Source organism: Centroberyx gerrardi, chromosome 18 (assembly GCF_048128805.1).
Source record: "Centroberyx gerrardi isolate f3 chromosome 18, fCenGer3.hap1.cur.20231027, whole genome shotgun sequence".
NCBI lineage: Eukaryota > Metazoa > Chordata > Actinopteri > Beryciformes > Berycidae > Centroberyx > Centroberyx gerrardi.
In genome coordinates this window covers 11,145,012-11,164,732 of record NC_136014.1, presented here as the reverse complement: position 1 = coordinate 11,164,732, position 19,721 = coordinate 11,145,012, and the positions used below count along the sequence as shown (strand labels likewise).

General features: G+C 44.5%; 1 protein-coding gene across 4 annotated transcripts in view; it reads right to left on the bottom strand.

Annotated features, from left to right (window-relative positions):
- The window catches only part of stxbp5a (syntaxin binding protein 5a (tomosyn)), an 85,342-nt gene that overhangs the window by 48,520 nt on the left and 17,101 nt on the right, over nucleotides 1–19,721 (bottom strand). For all 4 annotated transcript variants that reach the window (XM_071915804.2, XM_071915806.2, XM_071915805.2 and 1 more), the window contains exons 3-4: nucleotides 4,408–4,489; nucleotides 2,603–2,703 (exon numbers count right to left, since the gene is read on the bottom strand). In XM_071915804.2, coding sequence (XP_071771905.1) covers nucleotides 2,603–2,703; nucleotides 4,408–4,489 — 183 coding nt within the window. The remainder of the gene's footprint in view (nucleotides 1–2,602; nucleotides 2,704–4,407; nucleotides 4,490–19,721) is intronic.

Below are 19,721 nucleotides of genomic sequence, written 5' to 3'. Positions count from 1 at the left end.
TCCCGGTGGGGGATCCCTCTGACTTGGCCCGCCCAAGATTTCTTCCATTTTTTTTCCTAATAAGGTTTTCTTGGAAGTTTTTCCTTGTATGCTTCAAGGGTCTAAGGTTGCTGCTGGGTATGTTAGGCCATGTAGGATATGTAGGCTGTTACGTCTTGCTAAAATTTGCTATTGTGTGTCTTGTGCTTTGTTCTGCTTCCTTGTGTTTGTCTTAAATCATTCTGTTCTAAAATTGATTGTTGATGAGTTAGATCTGATGAGTTAGATCTATTTAGTCTCATTCTCTCCTTGGAGACATGCTTGTGATAAAGGGCTATATAAATAAAGGAACTTGAACTTGAAGACATTTCTGGCAACTCTGTCTGATTGGAGAGTAGAAATAAGACACTGACGGTCCTATCAGTTTTGGAGGCTGGCCCATGGGGGCAGCTATGATATTGACAGCTATGATCACTGCAGTGTTAGTTGTATTAGTAAATACAAAGTGAAAATAGCGCACTGAACGGCAAACACTTGAAACTAATAGGGTGCCAGGTTCAGAAAGATACAATTTAAGATAAAGACAGCGTTTGTCTTTCATATGACATGATGCTGCTTGAATAAACAAGTAGAGACTGAAAAGTGAGTTAGTGAGTGCTGGTTTTTCCTCGTTAAGTTGAATCAGCACAGCCATAGCATCTGTTATAGCAGAATTGGAAGACATAACATGAAGAGGTGAGCAATCTGCTACGAGCAAGTCAAGAGGTGCAAGCTGGTCACCTTTGGCTAAACATCTTAGCGCATGAAGTATATTTTAAAAGTTTATTTAAATATATTAACTTTTTTGTGGAGTGATTTCCAGCTTTCATGTGCATACATACAGCAGAGTGATTGGTATTATGCGAGACAGCAGAGCCCTCAGGTGAAATCGCTGTAAGGGGGCAGGGCAGCCGGACTGATGTCTAATGCTGTGATCAGTTAGCAAGACTGTCTGGCTCATGAGGCTTAAGTATTTGCATTTTCTTCTCTTCTGAACATCTATTCTATATATATTATGTATGGATGAAGACTGAAACCCGGCATTCCCCCTCTTGAATCCTCAATGAGCTTTAAGAGGGGAGTGATGAGTGGGATGCGCCCTCCTTAATCTACTTCTCATGCCCTCCTCCTGCTCTTGTTACCTGTTCCTCTGTCTCCTTCCCTTCTCACCCTCTTTCCTTCTCATCCTCAAATTCTGAACTCTTCCTCCACATCAGCCTCTTCCTCCCTTTGCTCCCATTCCTTTGGTTTTACTCTCTCTTCCCTCTCCCCGCTTCCCCCGACGTCTCGAGTAACTTTGCGGCGTCTCCTTCCCGTCTTGATGTTTCTCGAGACGCAGAAGCTCCGCTCCTCTCCGCTGCCATGTCTCGGGGAGGTTGCGTTGGACGGCGGCGCTCGCTAAATGTCACAGGCGGTCAAGCGCCTCCGCGAGAACACAACCCGCCCTAAAAGCCGCTGCCGGCCACCTGCCCATCACATCAGCGCCGTCTCAAATCATTGGCTCTGACGGTTAACCCCTTCCCACTTTTCACAGTGACAAATCACCCAGCCAACGATATGATTGGCTCTGATGGGTAATCCCCGCATCTCTGATTGGAGGAGACAGTGGACACCACCTTCCTTGAGGTGAGGTGATTCTGCAATTCGCTCATCTTGTATTCGGGAAACTAGACAACTTTCATTTTACTAATGAAACATAAACGCTACAATTGAATCTGATATTGAACGAAACACTTGAGGGCGGTTTTCAAAGAGTTGGCCACATTCCCCAGCCTTAAGAACACCGTCTGTCTAGACTTCTCTGGATTTCAGCCTTATCGTAGAATACGCTTGATTTCATGAAGGAAAAGGTATTTGCATCCTTGATAACAATCATCCACTGAATCAGAATCTCAAAAGTTTTAATTTCACACGCCATCTACCATCTCAAAGTGGGTTTGTGTGTCTGTGTATGTGTTATGTGTGTGTGTGCGGGTATGCATGTGTGTGCATGCACTTGTGTGTGTTTGCATTTGGTTGTGTGGGTTTATGTGTGGGTTGTTGTGTCTGTGTGTGTATGTCACAGCCTGCTGGTGTGTGACACTCAGGTGTTTGGGTAGGTTCGCACCTGTGCCCCAGTGATGGCACCGCATCAAAGGAGGGCAAGTGACCCAAATAATGTGTTTTTGGTTAGAGACCGAGAGAGAGAGAGTGGGAGGAGGAGGAGAGAAGGAAGGTGTATGGAAGGAAGGACTGAGAGCAACCAGGCTGTCACCTCCTTTGCCCTGTGCACAGGCTTGCAGGCGCGCACACGCACACATTTGCCAAATGAAATGCCGTCTGTTTGCATATGGAACGACAGTCGGTGAAAACTAACAGTTCACGCAGGCAGCAAACTGTAATATTGCTCCTGCTCAGAAAAACCACAGTTCGTGTTGCACCACTGTGAGTGTGAGGAGGTCGTTGAGGAGAGAGAGAAAAGAAAGAGAGAGTGTATGTGCGCGTGTGTGTGTGTAGGGGGGGAGTGGTGGGGGGCGTTGGAGTGGAGACACTGACTTAGCCGACAGTCTATGCCCTCATTGGTCCTGTTGTGTGTGCCACTTACCTCTCTCTGTTGAACTTGAGGGAGTGGAGGATGGCGGGTCTCTTTTGCCTCAGGTTCCACAGGTGGACGCTGTCATCAGCCAGAGCGCTCACCAGCGCTCCCTGTCAAACAAGAAGGCACATTACAGATAATATTCCAAGGTTAAAGACCCCATGAAATGCCATCTTCACTTCCTGGATTTGATACATTTGCTGTTGAAACAGGATGTTGGGGCAGGACATAATGCAGTGACGGATCATTCAAAAGTCTAAACCAATGGAATAAAGGAGAGAAAGGCATCAATTTCATTTGATGGGAGGAGTGCGGGGCAGGATTGTTAAAAAATCTGATGGTTTTATTGGTTAGATTTTAGATTTGGTTACATTTATGCCTACTATGCAGCAGAGTTTATTTAATGGAGACTTAACACCAAACTCTTCAGCATGCTACTGAAATTGCAATCTGCTATTGGCTGATCTTTGGTGCCAGGTGATGTCACCACCTGTTGTACTCTATAGGAGGTGGCATCACCTGGCACCAAAGATCAGCCAATAGCAGATGGCCATTTCAGTAGCATGCTTTATACCTTTAGATGTCAGGCTTCACACAGATATGGGTTTGGTGTTTAGTTACTCTTTAACGTACAGGAAAAAGTGACTTTCTTCAAACAAGACACAGGCATCATCATTGAAATACACACTGGCATCCGTACACACACCCACATACCCACAGACTGCACACATTCTGTATGAGCATATACAGTACACAAGCCAAATACACAAGCTAAATTCTCTGGAAACTGAGGCTGATTTTAAAGCAGACAGCTCTCTCCCAGGTAACGATGATGAAGAAGATGTATATGTGTGTATCTGTGTGTGTAGGAGGCGGTAAAGATCTCTTCCATCTCCCAAAGGGTTTATTTGAGCTGCTGAGTCACAGTCACACAGACGCACACCGACAGACGTACACACACATACACACACACACACACACACACACACACACACACAAGCATGACATACTGCATTTTGCATACTGTGACGCAAATCACATTCAATTATAGTTTGTTTTTTCCATACAGGATCAGATGGGAGGGGGACATTTCACAGCTTGAAATCTGCTGTGGCAGCTATAGCACTGCAGCTATTCTATACAGCATGCTTCCAATCAGGCTTGGAAATCAACACTAGCCACCAGCTGAAAGCTTTTACATTTTCACTGTGGCTGAAACATTTGTCTATTCTCCCTGTTAGTTTGGCAGGCAACCAACTATTATTATTTATCTAAAAACAATTTGGTTTGTAAATTAGTCAGTGGCAGGTTTTTAAACCAACCAGCCAGTTAGAAGTTAGTTTACTGCCCTGTTTAGCATGACTGAATACGGACAGGCCGGCCTATTCTAGATGAGCAATAGCTTACTGAGGCTCAAATTAGTTATGGTTTGAAACATCTGTGACTTTAGCCAGGATGGATTTCAAAAAAGGAAGGATGGAAACAACTGTAAGCTATACAAAGTTCCCATGCAGCGTGTGTTGATAATGTCTTCAGAGGTGGATGGGCGGATTGAAATCTCTCAGGTGAATTTAAACCCATGAGTTCGGTTTATATGACTGAGTCTAACCTTCGTAGCATCCAAATTTAGAAATGGAGAGTGAGGAAAGGAGGTGAGGAGATAAGGGAGGTGAAGTATTTGATGTTACCAGTAAAATCATCCATACATTGTCTTAGCGGTGACTATAAACACCTTACAGGAGTATTATAGCAGTGTGCTGACTCCACTCTTTCTTTCATTTTTTCCGTGTCGAGGTGTCGCCACGGTGACCTACCTCGTTGATGAGGAACTGTAGCTGGATGACGGCCGCTCCACTCTCGTGCTGACAGTAACACTCCACACCTGGGCGACCGAACCTGATAGGCTCTCTGTCAAGGAACGTACCACCAAAGGGATGTATCGCTAGAGAAAGACAGCATCCAACATAAATTGCGTGTGTTTTGGTGTGTCAGTGTGTGCAGGGGCCTCAGTGCAGGCAGGCATGTATACATATGTATATGAGGCGTATGTACTGTTTTTCAGGGTGCTTTTTTTACCAGCCTTAGGGCTTGAAGGTCATTTGCTCCTCGATACACCTGACTCAAAGATCATGACATCAGTTCCCCGGTGGGAGGGAAAATGAACTATACACAGTGACCTTTCTATGGTCTGCCAGCAGAGCTTGACCGCATTCATCGCCTACAACCAAGAAAGGTCTCAATATTGCATGCCTCTGCCCCTTTACACTCCCTCTAGGCCTGAAAAATGTATTCCTTTCTTGAAAATAAGAAACGTTTATAATTATTCACCACCTCCTGACACGTCCTGCAATTACATACCATGACGCTCGCTTTTTCCAAGGGAGCACATGCTGCTAGATTGCAAAAATGTAGTATTCCGAAGGGAATATTCAGCATGATTAAGCATGATCTGTTAAAATGCTCATATGTACTTTAAATTTCAAGTTATACATGTGCTCCCTTTTTAATGTGCTTGGGAGTGCAAATTTATTTTGGAGAGCACGTGCTCCAAGAATAAAGGCACTTTACAACCCAGTACCAAACATGCTATAAGCAATACTGGATACATATTTCAGGAATTCATATTCATTTGGAAACATACTGGACCTAAGCTGTCGAGATGATTTCAGTTATGCAGAAAAGGTGGTGTGTATTGGAGAGGAAGGATTTGTACCCTGACAGCAGAGATAGGGGAGAAATCCTGAGCATTTGAGATGAATAAATATATGGTATGAAAACAAACAAAAACAGTGGAACAGCGGCAATGCTGCAGAGAAGGAATAAAACTATAACAGGCCGCGCACTGAGAGGGAGACAGGGAGACAGGGAGAGAGAGAGAGAGAGAGAGAGAGTTTTAAAGATTCAAATATATAGAAAATGAATCAGCAGAGAAGAGATGGATATTATGAGAGCAGATGAGAAAATAACAGCAGGGAGGGGGGGATGCAGTTAGACAGAGATAGACAACTCCGATAAAAGATGCAGAGGAGAGAGAAAACAGGCCGAGAGGGGCGGAAGGATGGAGGCTGAAAAAGAGAGAAAGAGGGAACGGGGAAGGGATAGGCAGAGAATAACGAGCTTCCTCTCCTGGGCAGAGTGAATGGGTGAGCTTACTGATTATATCCATTCATTCTGCCCATGATTCTCAAGACTGGGGTGGGGGGGGTGGCAGTTTTTCATAGGGGCGCGCATAGAGGTGTAACACCCCGGGGACGACACTATTGCTCATCATTAGTGCGTGTGTGTGTGTGTGTGTGTGTGTGTGTGTTCGCACATGCGGCCACCTACATAGCCTGCAGAGCTATCCAGCTAAATCACAGTTTGAGCCGTACAGCTACATACAAAGTGATGCAGAATGATCCGGATACTCCAGGGCTTTACCTTGATCATTCATATACACCTACACACACACACACACACGCAGAGAAAGAGAGGTGGAGACCTCCTGTGTAGTGTTAGGCAGGGTGGTTTGGTCCCAGGAACAGTAGCTACAGTACATGTAACTCGAAGTGACTTAATTGAAAACTCTTTCCTAAGGTTGCCTGGCAACCAAATCTTCCAGGGCCTGAGAAAGAAAGAGGAAAGGATTTAAGGTTGTGCTTTTTAAACGGCTCGCTTTGCCTTCTCTCTAAAGAGGCAGCCATCCCAAAAGCACATTATCATAAAGCACACACACACATAGACACAGACAGCATCATAAAAAAAATTGGTTTCCTGCTAAATAAATTCAAACCATCAAAGAGGGAAACACTAGCTACTGCACACGTCCTTCAAGTGAATATTGCCCAAACAATTATCATAAAAATGCAGCTGGCCACATTGTCTAAACAAGACATTCAATCCAATGGGAGAAAAGCAAGAAGTGCTCTGCAAAGAAGTGGACCGAGTTCCACCAGAACTAATTTAGTAGGAAAGTGGACTTCCATCTTTAATGTAATCTGTGACATTTTCATATAAATACATGTCCGTTCTGCTACTGTCTATCGCTGATTGACACAATCAGCTGATGTCACATAACACAATAGTAATTCATCAGCCCAGTTCATGGAAGTTTTTACATTTGCTGTTCTAAACACCCGGTGTCGGGTAGCTGTTTTCCAGTGTCAAAATTTGTTTCCTCTAAAATACATATTTCCCCTGGTGGCGTGTCTTTGCCTCGATTTCACACCATGGAAGAAAATAACATCATTTCAATTTTGTGGACTGTTTTCATATCGCTGGTTTTTGAAACGGTAAAACAACATTTACAAAACATTTCACAGGATTAAAAAGAATGAAAGTAGACTACCAAAAGTAACAGACCTAGTAGCCTCATAATGAACAAGATCACGCATTTAACTCAGACCAGAAGTGTCCATTGATCCTACAAGAAAGTTGCAAGGCTACATGTCATTTATTAAGCGCATTTCACCCACAATAATTTCCTTAGGGGATACAAATTTTGGCACAACACCAGGGAAAATTCTCTGGTTCACAGGAAGCGTTTATGCTATTGGCAGCAGCAACAGTGGTTTGTTTGGAATAAACAGAAGAACTGGGTAGTTAGCATGAGCAGCTACAGTACTGGAAACACTGTTTGATTGACAGGTGATCTCTGGGAAGTGCAGTGCAGAAACACCACAGCAACGAGCACTTAGCAACAAAGATGTTGCCAAAAAAAATGTCATAATCTTGTGGATTACCACTTTAAAAAATGTTCTAGGCTATCTGAACGCGCTGTATGTGGCCATTCCTGATTCCTGAAACGACATACATCTCCTAAAAAGAAAAGTTCCTAGACATCTCAGTTGCCGTAGTCGCTATCTTTTACAGTATTTTAGCAAACATGACCCAAAGAGCCTCAACCCCGTCCACATGGGACGGGCTCAGTAGGAGATGTGTCACAATTGCTGACAAGAGCATTCCTCATCTCGTTTTAACCGAGCGAGGCCTCCGTCTCGGCCTCCGTCTCAGCCTCTGCCCCTCTCCCACACAGCGCAGCGCTAAAAGTGGACAGACTGACTGCAGGCAGAGACAGCGGCGAGGGAGAGAGAGGGAGGGAGAGAGAGAGAAAGACAGGAAGAGAGAGCGGAAAGTGGGTCATCTCCACGTCTTGTCAAGTCCGATGAAACTTTCCGGAGCTATTTCGGGACTCAAAGTTGACTGATATTCGTTTTTTATATTGCTTCTCGTATATTTATTTTTTTCCAAAGCCACGGGCGACGTTCATGACAAACAAAAGGTGAGTCACTGGGCGGCAGGCAAAGTGAAGTTGTCAGAGGGGGGTCTTGCCTTGGTACAGTGGGGAACAGACGGGACGTTTGCGAAACCCTGTTATCCAGGAATGGAATTGGTGTTTGTCAGTGTAATTGAATACATGTAAGAATAAAACTGTATTTCACATGAGAGGAGCATCGGCTCGCTGCTTGACCACTTGCCTCATACATGTCGTGCCTGTGAGGACTGTGTGTGTGTATAAATGTGTGTAACAAAGAGGGAAAAAATCTAAAGAGGACGATGAGAGAGAGCAGATCTAGACGAGAGCAGAAAGCTCCAGAAACTAACAGAGCAAGACAGAGGGAGGAAACGAGATGAGAGGCTAAGATGAGCTTTAACAAGAACCGGAGAGATGAGGAATGATAGAGAAGGAATAGAAATGGACGGGGAGAGGGAGAAACAGTGAAACGGAGGAGTCGGGCACAGATACTGTAAAAAGGAGGGGAGAGATACTGAAAGAGAAAGAGAGACAGAGAGAGAGAGACAGAGAGATGATTAACGGAGGATAAAGAAGCGGAGGAATAAGGGAGAGGCGCGGAGAGAAGGCACCAGAAAGAGCGAGCCTGCGAGCATTGAGCCGCTATGACATTGGGCCTGGAGTGACGTCAAACCCAGCCAGTCATACATCACCCTGCCAGGGAGGGGGGCGGGGCCACGGGACTCAGCCCTGCTCCGCACCGGACCCAGAGACGGGGGGACAGAAAGAGAGAGAGAGAGAGAGAGAGAGAGAGAGAGGGAAGAGGAGAGAACGAACGGCGGATAATGAGGGGAGAGAAACACGGCTGAGCCGAGCGAAAACACTGGCGAAAGAAACGAGAGATAGCGACGGGGTGGGGAGAGAAAAAGAGGAATGAGGACAGAGCGGAGAGGGATGAACCGAGATAAGAAAAAGCTAGAGGAAGAGATGGCAAAGATATTGAGGGAGGGAGTGGAGGAAAGGATTGACCAAAAAATGAGAAAGACAGAAATAGCTGCATGTAAAAAAAAAAAAACCCAAGCCTTTTCACTGCCTGTCATGACAATGCCTTCGCAGCAATAAACCAAACCAACAACAGCCAATACTCCGTAAGCCTAAACAAACCTCACTAGGGACTCTGCCCAGCTTCTTGTCCAAGCGTTAGTCAGCTCCTGATATCTACTACTCATCCAGAATGCTGCAGCCCACCTCCTGTCACCCTCCTCCCGCACTCCCTCTGGCTGCTTATATCAAATTTAAAGCCGAGCGCACGAGGCTGCTGAGGGAGCCGCATCCCCGTCGCTCCGGGCCACGGTCCGGCACCGTGCTGCGGCCGCCACTCGGCTATTACCGGCCACTTAGCTCTATACCTTCCTTGACTCAACCCAGGTCTCCCTCCTGGCTCCCCAGCAGTGGAATGACTGTCCCGCCCCTGTCAGGACAGCAGAGTCGCTCCCTATCTCCTGTCATAACCTGAAAATCTCTTCAAGAAACGCTTCCCCCCTTCTCCTGTCTTTCTCCTCAGTGTGCACGGATCATGCTCCTGTCTTTTTCCTTGGTTCTTATTTTTTCCTTGGTTCTCCCTATCACATATGATCATTCTGAGGACACACACAGTTGTTACGTCTTTTGTCTGGGTGCTGTGGCTTTGAACCATGCCCTTCTTAGCATTGCTTGCTTGTAATGTTACCAATTTAAGAATTTAGGCAGAATCAGCTCTTGCACTCACTGCAAGTTGCTCTGGATACTCTGGAAGTGTCAACTAATGCCCAAAATGTAAAAAATGTAAAAATGCATAAATCACTGTTTCCTCTACGACTGAATAAGCAGAGTTTGTTACCTTACTTACAGGATCTGCCACAAAAAAATATAAATTTGGGGATATTTTTGGGAGAGTCACCACTTTACATCGACACTCTTGTCTATACGGTTTCTGGGTCTCTAGGCATGGTAGCATGTCCACCAGGGACCTCTCTTTACAATGCTGACATTGTTTTCTTCTTGTTTGAGATGAAAAAAAAACATGCTGTGGACAGAGAGGGCTGAGCATTTTTGTGCTGAGCAGCACACTGGTCAGTGAAATTTGAAAGCTTCTCAACTTTAGCGAAAATGTGCTTTAAACAGGTTTTCAGCTGTCGCATAGCAACAGCAGGAACAATGACTAGCATCCCAGCAAGGAGCTGTTGAACACTGCCAGCTAAAAAAAAAAACAAGCTGCTCTCTGGACACAGGTCCTCACCCTCTGAGCTTTACACATCTACACATTGTGAAGTAGCTCTAAGGGGGCTATGTGTTGTTTATGTTAATTTGTTTTTCTTTCCACACCCCCTGCCAGAGCGTTCAGGCAGCACCAAATATATCAAGGAAAGAAAGAGGGGGGCAACGTATGAGACACACTTTCCCTCATGAATATCAAAGTCGCACATGCAGAACAGACACACGCATATTGCCATGCAATCTTACAGAAATGCAAGCAAATGTGTAAACACACACACACAATCCACAGACCCCCACACACAAATGCACACACCGAGCAAAACCTGGAGTAGAGCAAACCGGTGATTCATTTGTTTAACACAGTCCTTGTATAAATAATCTCCCTCGACACATTTGATTTATTATGCAGGCAAACAATTAAACTGCGATGGTGCCGCTGAGTATTTGTCGCTGCCTCAGCTTCCACGCTCTCACCTTGAAAGGCATTACGATACACATACAGACTCACACACACACACACACACACACATATTACAGCCCCTACATCTATTATAGCCCCCTGTCCCTAAGATTCATCTAGATGACATTCTTGACAATGGCCATTTGCTGAGGTGCACAGTTCAACATTGCGGTAATCCAGAATCACCTAAAAAATGAGGTGTCGTCCAAGACTTTTCTAGCAGGGGGAGGGCTGATCTGTGAACTGATGATTGTTCTGGCACTATCCACCTGTCTATAGAGTCTGTGATTCCTAATGGAGACAAACTAGGGATGGGACGATATATCGAAATTCAATATATTGCAATACAAAAATGTGACAATACGTATCGTGGGGCAGAAAAATGACTTGTGATATTAGCTCCATTTTATTCTGCTGTAGTAATCACCAATGCGACGGCTTGCCCATCACAGTTTCACAAGCTCTCCATCCAAATTATATTATCTGCACTTTGCCATGACATTTTAAAATTGCTGTTTACATTCTAGCGAGCCAATGCCACTGCTAGAAAGATTTGTGGCTCAGAAATAAACATAATTCTGCACAGTCATACTTTCCTGTCATTGAACTTCTATTTATTAGATCGTATCAAATCGTGAATCCCATATCGTGTATTGAATCGTATCGTGAGATAAGCATATTGTCCCATCCCTAAGACATACATATTTGCCATGACAGGATATGATCTTAATAACACGGTACAGTGTTATTAAATCAGTTAAACCACAGACCACAGACAAGAACAGTTAAACCACAGATAAATGGTGACTTGAATACTTATTTGGAGTTGTGCACTGCAGAAAAATCAAAGATATAACTAAGGCTACACACAAAAAAAATGGATTATTAGGCAAAACTAAAGCAGCCCCTATCATCATCTTGAGATCGTCATCTTATTAAGTCTCTCTCTCTGATCTGGGAGGATTACAGAGAAGCAAAATACTGACACAAAACACTATATGGCCAATTACTGTAGAATCCAAACCCTATTAAGAGATGTAGTGTGCGAGCTGGTCTGGGTCTGAGCCAGCGAGGGAGATGCAGGCGTAGTGTTGATGCGCAGTAAAAATTGTAACCCCCGTGCTGCAGGGATAATGTGGGCTGCTGGTTCCTGGAGCATGGCCAGACCTGCCCAGTAGTATGGTGTTAATAACCCCGGCTATCAGCTAATTTTAGCAGCACTACTCAGCACTCAGCTACTGTACGGCCACTCTGAGGCAAATAACTGAAAAGAGACGGGAGAAAAGGAGGGAGGGAGGGAGGGAGAAGGAACAAAAGGAGGGATGGAGGTTTGGAAGTTCGGATGGCGACGGCTGTAGGGATCGAAGAGAGGATAGAAGGAGGGAGGGTGGGAGGAGAAAAGGAGGTATGCGGGTGGGATGTGAGGAAAGAGGGAGGGGGGCAGCGGGTAAACTATTGGGGGAAAAAAGGCGAATCAGCAGAATAGCTCGTGGCCAAAGCCCTTCAGCAAAAGCGTGCAGAGCATAAAGGAAGAGAATGAACGCGTATGAGAGAAGATGGGGGGGGGGGGGGGGGAGAAGAGGGAGGGAAGAGAAAGAGAATGGGACAGAAGAGAGGGAAATGAATGAACAGAGGTAGAGTTACCGTAGGAATAGAAAAGAGAAAGACATTAATATGTAGCCAAATTGTTTAAAAGTTTGATTTGATTGTAAAAGACAGCGTTCTGAGGCTCCAATTTCTGTTTAAAAAGTGACTTAAGTATTTTTGTTGCCTATTCTGAACCGATTCTGAAGACATGAGGTAATCATCGAGCGAAGGTTTTAGCAAGCATCATTCACAGGAACCTAGCCTAGAGCAGACAGAGTGTAATGGGTTAAGTGAAAATTGCCGTAAATCTTCTGTTTGGGTTTTGGCAAAGGACACAATGTGCACAATTAACACCGGTTTTGTGCGTATTGCTCATCGCTACGTGCATATCATGCTTAGCACACAATCACCCGGGGACAAAGTGAGTATGTATTAAACATAAGTCGGGTCCTGGCGCGTGGCGGAGTACAAGGACACTAGCTCAGTCCAGTGGTACAACAGTGCTCTGAACCCCACTTGGCCAATTACAGCATGAACTCTGAAGCAAGCCGAACCTCTCAGCCCACTCTGCAGTTTACATCAAATCTGCCCTTGGTGATTTTCTAACTTCGCTGTAGTTTCAAACTTAGGCTACAATACCTGGTGACTCGTACAATGTCGGAGAGCCGAGGCTGTTCCAGACTGCAGTGAAGCTGTGAGTGTGTGTGTGTGTGTGTTTGTGTGTGTGTAAGTAACATTGTGACTGAGTGGGGCAGAAAGCTGGAAAGTAAAAATGTGAACAGGGATTATCTATCATGTGCCATGGGATAGTCGAGTCATGTGTTCGCCTGCTGGCCTCCGATTGAATCCTACCAGGACTTTCTTGCCTGTTATTCCCCTGTTCTCTACTTCCCAACTTTTATCATCTATCATGAAATAAGCTGGGAAGTCACAGAAAAGTCAGTCGATAAGACATCTGCAAATATCCAGGATCTGATGTGAATATTTCTTGTGCTATCATCTAGGGTGTGCGCTCATGTTGAAACCTTGCTTGGATGTTAAATGGAAGGAAGGAAGGAAGGAAGGAAGAGAGGGAAGGAAGGAAGGAAGAGGAGTGTTGAACTCAATTTTAGAGTCAAAGTACTCCAAAAATAACTGAAAGTAAGCACATTATGGTACTGTGGGAAGATTAGGGAATGATGTTACTGGTTACAAATTTAAGCGGGGAATCAGTAATCTGGGACAAATTACATTTTCAAAATAACTCACCCAAAATTGACAACACTGCACTCTATGCTCAACTATACACTCCACTCCACACTATGCAGCACAAGACTACTACGCTATCATAAACCTCCTCAGCAGCAACAAAAATCATCAACATCTAGGTGGATCTCAACATTCCCAAGCAATAATGTGTCCCAACATTTCAGCCTGTGATCCACAATATAGAATAAATGAGGAATTTTACGCGATAGTGTCATGCTGAATAAACCTTGGCCTTGTTATGAAGACTCCAGGTATTAATTTCAAGCGTTTGTAAGTTTATTCTTCCACTTTAGAAGGGAAGACTCTGCGTCCATACACACACTTTTAATTTCCTATTCGGCGAGGGAAATCTGTGGGCTGTGCAGAGGGAACATGAACCATATACGCTTCGACAAACTTCGCCACCGGGTCTTCAAATGTACTCGCAGTAATTCCTGTGCACACACAGCTCGATCCCCTCTCTCTCGCCTCGCACTCTCGCTCTGCTGTTGCCGTTGGATTGCGCATACTGAAGGTGCTCACTCGGAAAAAAAAAAGGAAAGAGCGATCAATCCATAAACAGGCTATGAGATAGTCCAAACAATGGGGTATCTCATGCCAAGACGGCCAGGGAGAGGAGCATGTACAAAACTCTGCTTGACATTGGATCAATTTTACTATGTAAACACAATGTTCTACAATGATGCGTACTAGTTATTGGATACTGTTGGAGAGGGAATGTGCAGAGGTGGTGGTGGTGGTGGAGGGGGGGGCATTTAAAGGACAGATCCAGATGAAATGCTGGTAGTATACATATAAAATATACATGTCATAATTTTCTTTGCCTATAGCTAGGCTTTCATCCTCCACCCAATTACGATCCATTTCTCTGTTACACAACTGAGAGATTTAAGGACTGAGGGGAACAGAAGACAGTGTAAGACTAAGAGGAGGGGGTGAGAAGTGCGGTTTCACAGACAAAACCCAAGTGGACATTTAAAATGACAAGGGGGAACATAATTTAAGGAGAAACACAGTTTGGCTATACACAGAGAAGAGAGGGAGAGCGAGAGAGGCAGAGGACGACACAAGCGACTGCAGGACTAAAAGTCTGTGACTGGATTTCTTCCTGTCTATGAATAATGGATGTGGCGAACGGGAGCCAGCATATGCATTTAGATGGCTTTATGTATTACCCTCTCAAAGTGGAAGGGAGGAAAATGTTTTATTAGAACGTAAGTTAATGCCAAATTAACCTTTAACACATTCCCGCTGTGAATACATGTGTCTTTGTTTTAATGCAGGTTTCAGAGGCGAGGGAAGGCATCCTGACTGAGGAGCTTCGTATCATCAAAGACTTCTGCTAATCTAGTGGCAGGTTCTGTATATTGGCAGGTAGTTAGAAAGTGGAGCCTGTAAAGTAAAACACAATTGAATTGAACCAAATGTTACATCATTTACAGTGGTGGAAACAAACATGGCTGATGTTCAGGACATCATGACGTAGTTACCACACCACCAACGAGCTTTGGGCGATGATGGGGATGACACACACACCATAACCCCTTCACTAGCTCAAAAATGATCAAATTGCACCGTATATCTGTGTGTGTGTATGTGTGCGCAGTGATCTGACAGCAAGGCTCTGCCCTCTTGTTCCCTCCTCCCTCCTTTTTTCCGACACAAACGCGCACACGCCCCCTCTGGCATTGATATCAAACAAATCTTTTCAAAGGTGGCACCATGGGAGATTAGCGACTGTTGGCCCATAATCTGTTTCAATGTGCCAGCCAATGCAGCGCCAGGCCCTGGTTTCAAGGACAGGTACCGGTAAGGTGCCAGCACAGCAGGAGTCAGTTTATTGCCAGCCACGCAGTAACACTTCACTGACTCTAGGCTAACGCCTCAGAAACTGGGGTGTGTGTGTGTGCGTGTGTGTGTTCATCTGCAAAAAAGAAATCTTTTTACAGATATGGTTATGAGTGAGACTAAGAGAGAGCTTTTCTCTGTCTGGCTCTCTCTCTCTCTCAGAACTGGGCAAAGCAGAATTAGTCTGATTATGTGCCATCCACATCATTCACACACACACACACACACACACACACACACACACAGTCAGATGAATCATGAGTATACTCCGAAAGGTCAAATGAAAGGTGATGTGAGACAGACTCACCTAAAGGAAGAAACAGATACTATTACTTCAAGTAGAAAGGTATTGGATTGACTATTTATGCTCATATATATATTCTTAATGACCTAAATGAATTTCCATTTCCACGCGAATACTGAGATGTACAAGATGACATGCCATAAGCTTTCATATTCACTGTCATCTGATGATTGTGCAGACCTACTGCCCGGTTATTTGAGGATGGATTGAGACTGATGGATGAAGTTATCTATACAGCACTCCCATGCTGGCAGGAATTCTGTTGTGTCTGCTTTTGTACTAATTAGACCCACTGTTGGTACACTGTATGGTTGTCACTTTGCCAATAGCAAGCTGAAGGAGGGCGTCCTGCCAAAAACGTCATGCAGCATATAAAATATTAATCGGAGCAGTGTCCTGTGCTCTTTGATTAATGTGAGACAGAAGGCCAAGTATCTCCACTGCTTAACGTGAAGTCGGCGGTGAACTAGCGCGTCCGCACACACACACACGCACACACACACAAACACTGGAAGACTGCTGCGTGTTGCGCTTTGTGAAGCATCTGCATCTCCCCTCTGCCCTGATCTCTGGCAAAGAGAGTAGGGAGAACGTCCTTCAACTGGACGACCAGGGTTCAAGCCCCTGTGTCGACAAGCATCCATGCCGCTGAAGTGTCCTTGAGCAAGACACTGAATCCCTACCGGCTCCATGGACGCTGTTATGTAGCTGAGCCTAACCTCTGACCTCAGGGTACCTGCAGGTTTCAGAAAAACAAATTTGAGACTTTTTAGACCTTTTTAAATGCTTCCCGGAATTGAATTTAAGACCAATTTAAAAACCAAAATAAAGAAACAAAACCAACCTATTTCCTATTGAACATGGCTAAAGAAAGTCCTGAAAGTATAAATGGGGCATATAAGAAAAAGGACAGCAGAAAATTTGTTGTTAAGGGACATGAAGTCCATTTGTGTTTAATAAGTACTCATGCCCACTCATGTTCTGTATTAATCTAAGAGAGGACATGCAGCGCAAAGAAACCTGTCATTGCATGGTGAAAAAATAAGACCTCTAATAAGTGTACAGGCATGTTAATACTTACCCTGGTTCTCCATGTGGAGGAAGGCAAGTGAGAAGAGAAGTTCCCTACAGGGATCAACAAAGTATCCCATTATTACATATATCCACCTATGCTATTGCTATGCTATTATATACTAGTCTGTAGAACTGGGAACATTTATTGTGCTATAATGACGGAAATTACTTTAATGGATTACTGGTAACACACACACACACACACACACACACACACAGACAAAGTGGGCTGAGCACCACAGGGGAACAGACGAGCGCTGGATGCCAGAGAAACAGAGTGGCTGTGGATTAATGCAGGTGATGCATTAGATTGGATTAAGTAATTCAGGACTCCAGAGAGGAAGGCATTCTCTCTGAATGACGGGATTAATAAAAAGAACAGGCACTCACACAGGCAAACACACCATGCGCTTAATTAAACAACAATGCTTTCATGACTCACACATCCATCTGTGTGATATAAAACTGCGTGTGTCCGTGGCCTGTGTGTGTGTGTGTATTTGTTTATTTGCATCTTCAATTTAGCGTATTTATGTACCATAGGTAGAGAAAGAGAGAGAGAGAGAGAGAGAGAGAGAGAGAGAGAGAGAGAGAGAGAGAGAGAGAGAGAATAAGAAAGAGACAGAAACACACATTAAACGCATCACACACCATAAACGAGGCCTTCGGGGGGTGGGGGTCTTGAGTGAGTGCATAGTGCATCAAAGGCAGTTACATAAGTCAAGAGGATTGGTCCTATTCGTGCATGTGTGTGTGTGTGTGTGTGTGAGAGAGTGTGTGTATGTGTGTATACAAGTGCGTTGTGCCATGTTGAGGGCATGTAAGCCGAGACTTATTCTGTCCTGCTACTGTATGTCGAGCACAGTGCCTGTGGTGCCTAGACGAGAGAGAAAGAAAGAGTGAGTGAGAGAGAGAAAGAAAGAAAGAAAGAGCGCCTTGCTTCCTCCGTTGCTAATCCCCTCTCTCTCTCTCTCTCAAACCATCTCTGTCATCTTTATCTCTATCTCTTCTCTGTCTGCTCTCTCTCTCTCTCTTTCCTCCTCCCTCACTCCAGGATGCCTGCTAGGTAACCTTACCATGATGGTTGATATTTAACACACACACATGCATACACACACACACATACAGCTACACCCCAGTTTCGGAGGTGTTAGCCTAGTGTCGGTGTTACAGCGCAGCTGGCAAAAAGAGGCTCCTACTGTGCTGGCACCTTACTGGTACCGGCCCTTTGAAACCAGGGCCTGGCACTGCATTGGCTGGCTGGCAACAGATTATGGCTGTGTGTGTGTGTGTGTGTGTGTGTCTGTCTGTTTGTGTGGGTATACACATTTATCTGCTAATCTATCTGCCTCCTCCCCTCTCTGACATTATCAATCCCAGAATCCTCCATTAGTGCTGTAGACATTTCCACTGTACTAGTTTTGTTTGGCCATCTCTGCCCTAAGAGCGAGGGTCACAGGGAGGACAAGTCAAGTCAAGTCAAGTCAAATTTATTTATAATGCACACTTAAAAACAGCTGGAGTTGATCAAAGTGCTGCACAAAGCCAATGAATAACCCTCCACTCTTTCTAGTACATGATTCCTGTGCCTTTTCCATGTCAACATTACAGAGTTTATCCCAACCTCCTGGCTGGATGTAAAGATTTTGGTCTGCACTCAATATGATGTAAGTTAAAAGTGGCCAGGCAATATGACTGTCAACTATATGCTGTTGATGTTACTATTACTACAAAATGTACCACAAAATGTGAAATGACAGTGGGTCTACAACCATGTAAAATGTTTGTTCATATGTGCATTACAATGGGACAATATTTCCCATACTTTTTTTTTCCACAATTCTCAAAATATTCAAGCTACGGGAGCGATCAAATTCATTTTCGTTATGAATCCAGACTTTGCAGATCTGTAGAGGAGGCGTGCGGCGCAGTAACAGACAGACCTTTGGGAATCTGAACCCCACAGGTCTTATTCAACATGATTCAGGGAGTGTGTCTGAAGCCCAAAGCCTTCACATCACATTAGTGTCTAAATCACTGTTAGCAAACAAAACGGTGTACAGCCACTTACACACACACATAAACACATGCACAATCATGCACGCACAAACAAGCACGCACACACACACATATAACTCCATCTTAACTGTTAAAACTTAAAAGCCCCACACCCCATTTTGTGTTGTGTGTGTGTGTGCATGTTGATCCTTCTGTAAGTCTAAATGCAGATCCATTTTGCTCTGCAAAGTCTTATTTTACACAAAGAATACAAAGGAAATAAAAGCATTTGAAGGTGCAATGTATATGTTTAGTTGTTACAGTGCAACTTCTAGTATAAACATCTCAGTTATTGGATTTGCATGAAAAATGTCTTCAGTTCAATGCACTGAACATAAGTAAAGCTAGTAGTTGCGTCCGGACTGGGATGCATGAGCAGCTAAGAGAGTGACATGGCAGTATAAGGAGGTGTGGTTAGGCCTGTTTATTGAAGTGGAGATGGCAACAGAAGAGCACAGCGGGTTATATTAGGTTGAACATCACTAGAGCCATCGTATACGGGAGGAAAAAGCTCATCAGTTAATGGCTCTTCTCCACATACAGGTACTTAAGTGTGCTCAACCCACACACACGCACACACAACATGTAAACACACACAGTATACATTTGTGAATACCTATGTGCAACACCCATGTACACACACACATACGTAAATGCGCACACACACAGCACACAGCCTGCTACAATGGCCTTAGCCATTAAAAATGCATGGCACTGCAGCAACAGTTTCTAAAAATGAGCACCAGGGTCCAGCTGCTGATCGTTACACTGAGGACTGCCTACCGAGAGCGAGAGGGAATGTGCCATTGTTTCCACGGTTTCATTTCAGCTAGAGTGTTAAGGTCATGTCCAAAATATTGTTCCCTGAAAATATATGAGCGATTACTTCAGAGGATATCATAACAACATACCAAGCACAGCTCATAACAAAGGACCTTGAGTGTCCTTTTTATTCTGTCACCTAGCTGACAGTGAAAGGGTTAACAGCATGTGTTATCTCTCTGGATGCTAACATTGTCAGGTCTGCGGCAGTGCCAGCGAGGGTTAATGCGTTCGCCGTTGTCCGCCCTCATCGTGTTAT